Below are 11,848 nucleotides of genomic sequence, written 5' to 3' on the forward strand. Positions count from 1 at the left end.
TTCTTATCCCATTATGTTGGGCCTGGATGTGTATTGAACTTTAGCCGGTCAAAAAAACAAGGTAACGGCTTTTAACAAACAAATATGTTGACATGAAGTATATGCAACCCTAGAACCTTACTAATTGGAAGGAAATCCTAGCAGAGGATAATACTTTTTTTAAATATAGTAGCATGTAATTTTCACCCCTTGACTTATGGTGGATACTAAACGAAAGGTCATATTTTTGTCATCATTCAATCTTATTAATTTTATTTTTAGATTTTCTTTTGTCTATTATGAAGGGCTAAAAAAGAAATAAAAAAATATAATGAAAGTTCAGGTGATTAATTAATGAGCTAACGAGACAAATTTACATACATCAAATAAACATTAAATAAGAATTATGATTTTAGGAATTATGAAAGGTCAAGTGATTTTTTTTTTTATTTTTTTTTTAAAAAAAGGCTTAACTACACATTTGGTCCCTTACGTTTATTTTAGGTTTCAATTTGGTCCTTTACGTTTATTTTAGGTTTCAATTTGGTCCTAAAATAAACGTAAGAGACCAAATTGATACTTTTTAAACGTAAGGGACCAAATTGAAACCTAAAATAAACATAAGGAATGTGTAGTTAAGCAAAAAAAAAAAAAAAGAAGACTTTTTTCCACACTATAAAATGATCAACCAATTCCTATTTCTAGATTCATAAAAGAGAAAATATGGCTAAATGTTATATATTTATTTATGCTATGGTTATCATTTTTTCCATATTTATTTCTATAACAAATTGCAGTAAGTAATTTTTATCAAGACTTCTAAATTTGGTGAACGATCGTACTTGAGAGTTTAGTTTGATTCTGGTATCTCTCTTAAATATTAAAAACTGTATCATATTTCATATTAATTTATAGGGTTAAATAATTGTTTGGTTCTGACAAATATCTCAAAATTTATTTTTGGCTTAACTATATATTTGATCCCTTACGTTTATTTTAGTTTTTAATTTGGCCCATTACATTTAAAAAATATCAATTTGATTCTTTACGTTTATTTTAGGTTTCAATTTAGTTTTTTCTGTTAGTTTTGCCTTTTCAAAAAAATATAAATTTCAATTTTAAATAAATTTTGTATATCGATATTCAACTTAAATAATTTTGTATATCGATATCCAACAAAAACCAAATACCTAAAAATTTACCTTTAAATTTTCTTTTTATATTTTATTCTAAATTGTTTCACCCCATTTTGATAACGTTTCTTAATTCTAATTTGATGTTACAGGCACACAGTACATATGCGAAACAACTGTGGATTGTCACACTTTCAATTTGTTCTGTATCCCACCTAAAGTTCTTAATTGCAGATTCAAAATTGTGGAAGGTTTAAAGTCGAAATATGGGCTTTGTGATTGTACAGAAATACCTTAATTAGTGGCTTATGAATGTGTGTAGAAACCATAAAATAATTTCTTTCTAAATAATGTTTAAAGAGCATTCTAGAGTCATTCTTTAGTAATATCTTTAAAATTAAATAAGTGGTTTGTACCCAAAAAGAATAAAAATAACTGGTTTCTTAACTAGTGCCACATATAGATATTAGTTAGCATTTTTCATTAATTATGCTATTTTTAACCATATAATAATGTTGGTTCTTTTATGATTTATTTCACACATATTTTAATTTTCCTGATCGTTAAAGTTCTTTGATGTATGAATTTTTTTTTTTTTTGCCAAGAATGTATGCAAAAGTTTATTATTAGAAATATATAATGTCCTGTTAAGTTTGTGGTGGAGTCATAAATTTGAATTAGGGAGTGCAAACTACTCTTATTGTTAGGGAAGGCAAAAATATCCGTACCCACGAATATCCGTCATAAAAATGGGGCGGATAACTTAATGGATATCCGCGGATAAAATAAATAAATATTTCAACTACCATTTACTTAATGGATACGGATGCAGATTTAATGGTATCCACACGCGCGGATATCTGAACCCGTTAATAAATAAGAAAATTACTTAAATATCTTTAGTAATTAAATATAAAACACTTTTATATTCTGAATAAATTTGTGATATGAACTTTATTAAATTTAAAAAGTATGTTTAATTTATTATTTTTGTAAAGAGATTTGTATGGATATTATATTAAGTTTTGTGTTATTTTAGCCATTTCAAGTCACATTTAGGGTCTTTGTGAAGGCTTTTAGCAATAAAACTAGTCCCACACCCGTGCGATGCACGGGTGTCATGTGGTATTTTATATTATAATGTTGATTAATCATTGATATAAATTGAAACAATAAAGTATTATGAAAAATAAGTATTAGGAAAATTTTAATAATAAAAAAGCAATGTAAATATAAACCTCAACCTTCTCCAGTGTTTTCGGTTCAATCTCATCCTCAACATGCCCTCCATTATCATGAACATTCTCACCTTCAATTTCACCTTCTTCATTTTCAATCTCATCTTCTTCATTCAAAGAAACTCTTGCCATATTCATATCCATAAAGAAATAATCCCAAGCCATGTTGTTCTTATTTTGCAATTCACATTGACCTCCTGTATATCCTATATATTTGAATGTTTTTCTATTATTATTATTAGGGTCATGTTAACTTGTGCCCTAAGGGCACATGTTAAGCTAGCTAAAAATAGAAATATATAGCATTTATATTATTATTATTATTATTATTATTATTATTTTAGCTGTTATTGCATAAAGATTCAAGGCCATTTGATTTAGATGATAAGCGTAATGTATTAACTTTGTTCTAGACATGAAAGGTAGGAAGAGTAAAACATAAGTATATAGAATGCACATAAATTTTCAAATAAACCCATTGTTATTAAAAGGAAACGACACAAAACCATGTTTGGAAAGGGAATTGAAGCATTACAAAAAAGGTTACACTTAAAAAAAGACAGCATTCATAATAAGCAACTTCAATTGTCAATCAGAAGGCTCTTGTTTGACACGGGCAAGTTTCTTCAATGGTCTGGTAGTTGAACTTTCTCCATTTCCAGATACATTCTCAGTTAAAGATGTCGTGTTAGCAGCTGATCTCTTTACTGAATGTTTGCTATTAGGTGTCTCACAATCACTTAAAACAACAACTTCATCTATATTATTTGTGGAATCAACAAATTTTGATGCCCCCTGCATTTAATTTAATATGTAAGCAATCACCAAATTTTTTTTTATATATATATATATATAGATCATTTTTTTAACCATTGAGGAAGGATGACACTATTTTTCTTACTTTTATAGGAGAATTATCAGCCAATTCAATTAAAGCATTATTGTATTCAGCTCCATCCTCTTCATTGCACATCTGCATTAGTTTTTTTATTTTTTCAAAATCACTTCAACTAATATTGACCAATAATTGTATATGTTGAAGGAAATTAACTTATCATTATAACGAAATATAACCTTAATGTTGTGGAGGGAAATGAATTTTTGGATAATAGCGGCATCAACGGTGGCCCTTTTGACATTATAATTTTTGTATCTCTTGTTCACATGACCTTTTGTAATTCCAACCTTAAACAACATTTGTTTGTTTATAAACATGTTCAAATCGGGTGGGTAGGAATCAGATCCAATTCCCTGGAAATAACATTAGTTAATATAAGAGGATGAATAAATTCATCTGAGTATATATCAGAATGAAGTGGTAATTCGGCAAAATTTAAAACTTACTCGATTAAATTCAGCAATCAAATCGGCGACATTTCTGCCCAATATTTCAGTCACCACTCGATCAAACAACACAAATGTGATAGATCCAGAATCATCCATAACAACAAGATGGACCTTGAATCTGCAAATGAAATCCAAGACAACTTTAATATAATGATTTTCAAAATGGCAAACATATAATATTGATAACCAATAATCAACTTGCCTGGAGACGACAGTTCTGTTTTGACCGCATTTTTCACAGTATAATTGTCCGTCCAAAAGAGAAATCCTTGCTGCACATTCAGTACATGCCTGATAATACCACGTACTTCCAGTTTCAATTTCACAAACTGTAGCAAGCACCGAACCAGAGCATGACTGAATTTTTTTTTTACTTAGTTAGTTCATGGAAAAAATATGATATCTATAATCTAGGAAATATAGTCCTTGAAATCTATAAATACATTAAGCAAGAACTAAACTGAATAGAAATGTATGCATGGATAAAGAAGTAACTGCTATGCTACTTATATATATCTATATAGAGTTGTAGGACTCAGTAGTCAAGTAATAAGAGCAACATAATAATGTCTTAAAGGCTTCAATACCGTTTTGTAACCGAAGAAGTTAAATAGGACCATGGCAATTTAAATTGATACGCATGAAATAGTCTCATAGTCTTCTTTGTTTTGAATTTTATTTTGTAACTGAAATGTGTAGTGATGAAAATCAGGTAAATTCAATTTAATAAAAATTACTCCCTTGTCTTTCTATTACTCCTTAACAAAAAAATTACTATGTAACAAAAAATTGTAAATAAAAAAATATTATTGTTATTAGATACCAAACTAAATTATAGTATTTTGTATAATTCAGAGCACGGAGGTACTAAATTCAGAGCTACGTTGCCGTGCAAGTCTATTGTATTTTGACTAAAGTTCTTTAATTCTATTACTCAGGTGTTATTTTGATGATTTCCGATGAGGTATAAATCAAGATCTATGGGTGAAAAAGTGAAAAATTGAAAATTGAAAAACCCTAACATACAGGAAATAAGAATGGAAACGCGGAGAAAGAAAAGCGAGGAGGAAGAGAGGATTGGATAGGCGGAGAAGAAGAAGAACTGACCTGTGACGACGGATCAGAGCTGAAGCTGGAAGAGGATTGAATTGACGGAAGAAGGTGGAAGAGAGGAGGGAATTGACGGAAGAGGATTTATGATAGTGCAAAAACAAAAACAAAAAATAGAGATGAAATGATATAATATAAGATGTGATGTGATATTATTGAGTGATTTAATTGGATGTGAGTGGCTGACGTGGATAAGGAAGTGATGTGGCATTATTGAGTGATTTAATTGGATGTGAGTTGCTGACGTGGATTAGGGTTGAGATGGATAGTAAGAGAACTATCTAGGAATTAGATATATAGATATAGATAAGAGGAACTTACATGGTGAAGGAGATCACTTAGTTTGCAAGAAACAGGAAGGAAAATATGGATTTTGGATTTGCAACCTGCGCGTAGCGCAAGAGGGGTTGCACGTGGATGGAAGTTGGCCTTTGAAGTCTGTAACCTGAGTGTGGCGCAGGGACTGTCTGTGTGCGGCACAATTAATAAATAAGAAAATTACTTAAATATCTTTAGTTATTAAATATAAAAGAGACTTTTATATTATGAATAAATTGTGATGAACTTTATTAAATTTTAAAAAGTATGTTTAATTTATTATTTTTGTAAAGAGATTTGTATGGATATTATATTAAGTTTTGTGTTATCTTATACATTTCAATTCACATTTAGGGTCTTTGTGATGCTTTTTAGCAATAAAATAAGAGGAACTTACATGGTGAAGGAGATTACTTAATTAGTTTGCAAGAAACCGGAAGGAAAATATGGATTTTGGATCTGCAATCTGCGCGTGGCTCATGGACTTTGAACGAAATTTTAAGTGAAAAGACGCATTATTTTTTTTAAGGAACAAAATAAAATAACAAACCTCGTTAATAAAAATAATTATTAAATCTTATAATAACTTTCTCAAAATTAATAAATCAAAATAGCAATAATTACAAGAGATTAATTTAATTTCTAACTAAAAATTAAATTTCCAAGTCAAGAGACTCTTGGCCTTTTACTATCCAAACACCCAATTCTATAGCTGGTCATAAGCATGGACGCTTGTGAGAATCTCTCAAGTAGACTATCACCAATATCCTCAATCTCGGAACCTCAACTACACGTCACCACACTCAGATCTACTTGATAATTAATCTGGCCAAATTATACATGAGGGTCGCTCCAAAACATAAGAAAACATCATCAAGCATGCATATATACATATTGAAAGCTCATAAATTATCAACAATATTGAAACAAGTAGATATCAATCACACGACACTATAGTTACACTCTCCAATCTTCACTAACCTTAAAGGTTAGTCTATAAGATACTCTAATGCACCCTAAATAATCCGGATATCATCGCTCCGCAGAGTAAAATATCTTACCATTGGACACAATACCCCACCGTTGGGTATTAAAGTTCAGTACCCCCAACGAATGTATGTACGCCTATCACCACCAGGTTAGTCACACTAAAAATTACTGACACCGAGTAAATAATCAAAACGATCTTGTTCTAGCTACTCCGGTTTAGAGACAGGATCTCCCCGATGATAACCCCAATCACCGACCAAAGAACACCAATGATAACCCCATTCACCAAATCAGAAGGCATAATAAATCAATGGTTAACAACAAGAAAATGAACTCATGCATCATAAAAATTCATATATCACTTACGCACACCATAAAAATCACATAAAAACATATGCTATAATAAAGTAATCAAATAACAGAGCACCCTCTAACTTAATATCATGAAAACAATTATATATGAGATGAAGAAGGCCAATGAATCTTCTATATTTGTTGATCAGAAGCTTTACTTGACGGTGACTTTGTAGAAAGATCTGTTTTATCTCCTTTAATATACTCTTCTCTGAATTAGCTGTTGATGTAGTATTATCTTCTTCAAATTTCTTGTATGTGTAGAATCACAAACTTCAACAAATCCGCATTTTGAACTTTCTGGATGTGGTGCTAAAACTTCAACATAAATGGATTATCTCTAACATACAAATTATGTACTTGACTTTGTTCCAATATCTTTGAATTTATTGATATCATCATATACATAATTAGCAAAATGCAATAGTGTTCAACAGAACTAAACTAAGGTACTTCAAGACCAATTCAAGTAACTGATCATTTTCTTGAGACATGAAATGATCTTTGTTCACATCAAGTAACAACAAATTATATTTGTTAATATCAAATATATTTCATTTCAAACTTTTCTTTAATTAATAGATTTCAAGAACTCTTCAGGAGTTTATGTCATCATATAACAAATTCATTTCCAAAGTGACTTATTCATTTTATTAAGTCATCTCTTCGATAGTTTGAAATGTATGTCTCGTGAAAATTAAATCCTTCAAGGAGTTTTATATAATCCACACTAACAAGTGAGCCATACAAATATATCGTAACACATTTTTCAAATAAATTGAATCTTCCATGTGTTAATAAACTTAATCAAGTAAGAGAAGAATTTTGATTTTACTTCAGGTGAATATTTCTTTTCTCATTCAATGGCAAACTTTTACCAATATGTTTGAATAAAAGTGAAGCTTTTAATATTTGTATTTCAACATTTTCTATTCACACGAAAATTAATTCGTATCTCATCACTTTTACATCTTCAGATGTATGGACTGTTGGTCCTAAAATCTTTCACTTTGCAAAGTGACTTTAATTACATAGCAATTGCATCATTTCATTTAGACAATCATTTTATAATTCTTAATAGAATTTAGTTCATGATCCTCATTAACTCTTTTTACAAATAGCGCAACAAATATTTTACTCATTAACCCAATTTTTAAATTTAGAAGTACTTTTTCAAAAACTACGCAGCAAATACAATTAAACTTAAAACTCAAAGTCAAATGAATTATATAAAATATTGGTTCATTGTATTATATTCTACTTTAAAACACTACTAATAAAATTATATGAAGAAGGAATTCATATTGGTACTTTTCCTTTCCTCAATGAAGTCCGGACTGAAAAAGAGACCGGCAGATGTACATTTGTTCATCTCTCGAACGATCGGGATTCGGGGGCTTAGCGTATCGACAGATTGTTCGTTTTCTATATAAACAATTATAAAAAAAAACTTGTATTAAAAGGGGGATTGGGGCGAATGTACATTTGTCTGTCTCTCGAACTATCAGGGGCTTAGCGTACACTTTGTTAACAGATTGTTCATCTTCCACATAAACAATTATCAATGAAAAAACCTTGGATTAAAATGGGGATTGGCAAATGTACATTTGTTTGCCTCTCGAACGATCAGGGGCTTAGCGTACGCTTTGTCGACAAATTGTTTGTCTTCGATATAAAAAAATTATAAAAAAAAAACCTTGGATTAAAAAGGGGATTACCGAATGTACATTTGTTTGTCTCTCGAACGATCGGGGACCTAGGTATGCTTTGTCGACAAATTTTTCGTCTTCCGCATCTAAAACTAACTCAACGCATCAAACTAATTTTTGCTCATAAAAAATAAAATCTCTTTCCATAAAATGTACAATGTTTATCCATTCTACGTGATACAAACAAACACTTAAATCTCCGACGTGCAAGCATACAAGCTACGTTTAACCACTCAAATGTAACCCAAACGTTCTTCCTTAAAATAAGCCAACAAACAAATATGTTTATCATGAACTACGAGGCTTTGAGTTTCCCATTGCACTAGGAAATACGTAGGAGTATGATTCAACATCCTGTCAATCACACTAATATAAAACTTTTTTCCCCCTTCCGTAAATAATTAATAAAAAGCATGCAAAAAAATTAAACACTTTTTAACACTTATTAATGAGAAGGTTCTCATTGAATAAAATGATTTGAGGGGGGCTAATACCTTCCCCTTGCATAATCGACTCCGAAACCCGGAAATGGTTGTGACAACCATCTTTCCATTGTTTCAAGGTTTTATTGATATTTTCCTTTTTCTTAGGGAATAAATAAAGTTCGGTGGCGACTATGTATTCATTTCGAGCGATAAGCGTTTTTTGCGGCATGACAACGGGTAGCGTAATAAATCCGGTTGGTTGTGTTGTGGTTCTGTTAAATGCAACTAATGGCTCGTCGTTGTATGGTTGTAATTGATTTGTTTGGAGTTGAAGTTTGGTGAATAGGTTTTGGTACATAATGTCAAAAGAGCTTCCTTGGTCGACTATTGTGGTAGTGATAATGAGTGGTAAACCTTCGTTTGGGGTTCCATCTACGAGATATGTGTCTACAAACCCAAGGGTAGTTGTAGGGTTTGGATTTTTTTTTTCTGGTAGAGGTCTGCTAGAGATTGTGAGGGTGGTGGTTGCTGAAGTTGAGTTGGTCATGTTAGTAGTATAGATATGAGGTTGTGAAGGGAAAATGGTTGGGTTTGAGGAAATGGGTTTGAATTTGATTTTCTTAAGTAAATCATCTCGTAGAGGGTGCCACTGAACTGGTTGTTTAGGAATGACTATCTTTGATGGAGATAATTCAGCTGGTAGAGTTCATGATTGATGATTATATAGGATAATATTAGGGTTATTATAGTGGGGTCCCCCATGTGTAGAGGATTATCCACATATAACACATGGATTGTCCTTTTACTATAAGCACGTTCCTAGAAGTTAGGAGCGAGAGTCCTTTATCTGTGTTGTGTTTAATCCATTTTGTGGTCGTTTGAGCCACGTGTGAATTCTTATCCCATTATGTTGGGCCCCGATGTGTATTGGACTTTAGCCGGTCCATAAAACAAGGTAACGACTTTTAACAAACAAATATGTTGGCATGAAGTATATGCAACCCTAGAACCTTACTAATTGGAAGGAAATCCTAGCAGAACATAATACTTTTTTCAAATATAGTAGCATGTAATTTTCACCCCTTGACTTATGGTGGATACTAAACGAAAGGTCATATTTTTGTCATCATTCAATCTTATTAATTTTATTTTTAGATTTTCTCTTGTCTATTATAAAGGGCTAAAAAAGAAATAAAAGAATATAATGAAAGGTCAAGTGATTAATTAAATGACCTAACGAGACAAACATATTTTACATACATCAAATAAACATTAAATAAGAATTATGATTCTAGGAATTATGAAAGGTCAAGTGATTTTTTTTTTATTTTTTTTTGTAAAAAAAAGGTTTAACTACACATTTGGTCTCTTACATTTATTTTAGGTTTCAATTTGGTCTTTTACGTTTATTTTAGGTTTCAATTTGGTCCTAAAATAAACGTAAGAGACCAAATTGGTACTTTTTAAACGTAAGAGACCAAATTGAAACCTAAAATAAACACAAGGAACTAAATGTGTAGTTAAGCAAAAAAAAAAAGACTTTTTTCCACACTATAAAATGATCAACCAATTCCTATTTCTAGATTCATAAAAGAGAAAACATGGCTGAAGTTTATATATTTATTTATGCTATGATTATTGTTTTTTCCATATTTATTTCTATAACAAACTGCAGTAAGTAATTTTTATCAACGCTTCTAAATTTGGTGAACGGTCGTACTTGAGAGTTTAGTTTGATTCTGGTATCTCTCTCAAATATTAAAAACCGTATCATATTTCATGTTAATTTAATTATAAGGTTAAATAACTGTTTGGTTCTGATAAATATCTGAAAATTTATTGTTAATCTCTAAAATAGTTCAACAAGTTTGTTCCTCAAATATTTTTCGTACAATTTTTTGTCCTTGCATTTAACTCAACTCATGCAATTATTCAAAATTTTGAATTTTTTCGTAGTTATGTTTAGTACGTTATAGAAATCTCTCTTACAAAATTTAATTTTTTTGCAACAATGGATGAATTAAATATGAAATTTTTAAATTTTATGCGTTTAAAAATTCATATTTAACTCATCTTATGTTCAAAGATTCTAAATTTTTATGGTAGAAATTCTTATAATATTATCAATATTAATACAAAAATTCATTAAAAAATATGAAAGTATACATATGAGTTGACTTATAGACCATAGTATGATAAAAAATATTTAGAAAACCAAAATTTGCTAAAATTATTTTTTGTAAGACTAATTACAAAAGAAACTTTAATTATTTATAAAAATTTGTTTAACTATAATTTATGTTAATATCAAGAGCCTGGCTGTCATCAGGAGCTTTTGTGTTTATTTCATTTAGTCTATGTGATTGATTCATGGTAGCTTAGCTATTTTTATTTTAGCACATATATGAATTTGAGACCTATGATATATGTACACCTTTTGCCTAATTCACTCATGAATATATTTTGCCTTTTCAAAAAAATATAAATATAAATTTTAAATAAATTTTGTATATCAGTATTCAAACAAAAACCAAATACCTAACAATTTACCTTTAAATTTTCTTTTTATATCTTATTCAAAATTGTTTCATCCCATTTTGATAACGTTCCTTAATTCTAATTTGATGTTACAGGCATATCAATATGCGAAAGAACTCAGCAATGCCATGATTTAATCTGTCTCCATCCTGAAATTCCATATTGCAACTTCAATATTCAGAATCCAATAAAGTACATCTTGGGATTTGGGATTTGTGAATGTATAAACCTTAATAGGGGCTTATGAATGTGTGAAGACACTGTAAAATGATTTCTTTCAAAATAATGTTTAAAGAACGTTCTGGAGTTACTCGTTAGTAACATCCTTAAAATTAAATAAGTGGTTTGTACCCAAAAAAAAAAGTGGTTTCTTAACTAGTGCCATATATAGATTCTATAGCTAGCATTTTTCATTAATTATGCTATTTTTAACCGTATAATAACGTTTGTAAAAAAAAAAAAAAACCATATAATAACGTTGGTGTTATAAAACTAATAACAATATGAGGAAGAATAGAGAAGAGGAGATGAAGGAGAGAAAGAGAAGAGAGAACTGTTATATTATTCTATTGACAATTACATCATTTACATTGTAACATATATATATATATATATATATATATATATATATATATATATATATATATATATATATATATATATATATATATATATATATATATAGGAGATTACATGTGCCAATGATA

The 11,848-nt window shown here is 29.8% G+C and overlaps 1 protein-coding gene and 2 long non-coding RNA genes across 4 annotated transcripts; 2 read left to right on the forward strand and 1 right to left on the reverse strand.

Moving 5' to 3' along the window:
• Nucleotides 1–619: 619 nt before the first annotated feature.
• Nucleotides 620–1,672, forward strand: LOC123897335. 2 transcript variants are annotated; one of them, XR_006804950.1, is made up of 2 exons: nucleotides 620–843; nucleotides 1,265–1,672. It is a non-coding gene; the product is annotated as an uncharacterized LOC123897335 (long non-coding RNA). The 2 variants fall into 2 exon arrangements; XR_006804951.1 differs by having other exon boundaries at nucleotides 620–775.
• A 1,140-nt stretch (nucleotides 1,673–2,812) lies between these two features.
• On the reverse strand, nucleotides 2,813–4,884 carry LOC123897334. The gene is made up of 6 exons (XM_045947937.1): nucleotides 4,805–4,884; nucleotides 3,900–4,054; nucleotides 3,695–3,815; nucleotides 3,425–3,601; nucleotides 3,252–3,323; nucleotides 2,813–3,145 (listed from the first exon to the last, which is right to left on the reverse strand). The coding sequence occupies exons 3-6, from the start codon at nucleotides 3,791–3,793 to the stop codon at nucleotides 2,939–2,941; spliced, it is 555 nt and encodes a 184-aa protein (XP_045803893.1). The 5' UTR covers nucleotides 3,794–3,815; nucleotides 3,900–4,054; nucleotides 4,805–4,884; the 3' UTR covers nucleotides 2,813–2,938.
• A 5,225-nt stretch (nucleotides 4,885–10,109) lies between these two features.
• Nucleotides 10,110–11,558, forward strand: LOC123898650. Its single transcript, XR_006805385.1, has 2 exons — nucleotides 10,110–10,345; nucleotides 11,237–11,558. It is a non-coding gene; the product is annotated as an uncharacterized LOC123898650 (long non-coding RNA).
• The last annotated feature ends 290 nt before the right edge of the window (nucleotides 11,559–11,848 follow it).

Source organism: Trifolium pratense, linkage group LG7 (assembly GCF_020283565.1).
Source record: "Trifolium pratense cultivar HEN17-A07 linkage group LG7, ARS_RC_1.1, whole genome shotgun sequence".
In the NCBI taxonomy this organism is placed as follows: Eukaryota; Viridiplantae; Streptophyta; class Magnoliopsida; order Fabales; family Fabaceae; genus Trifolium; species Trifolium pratense.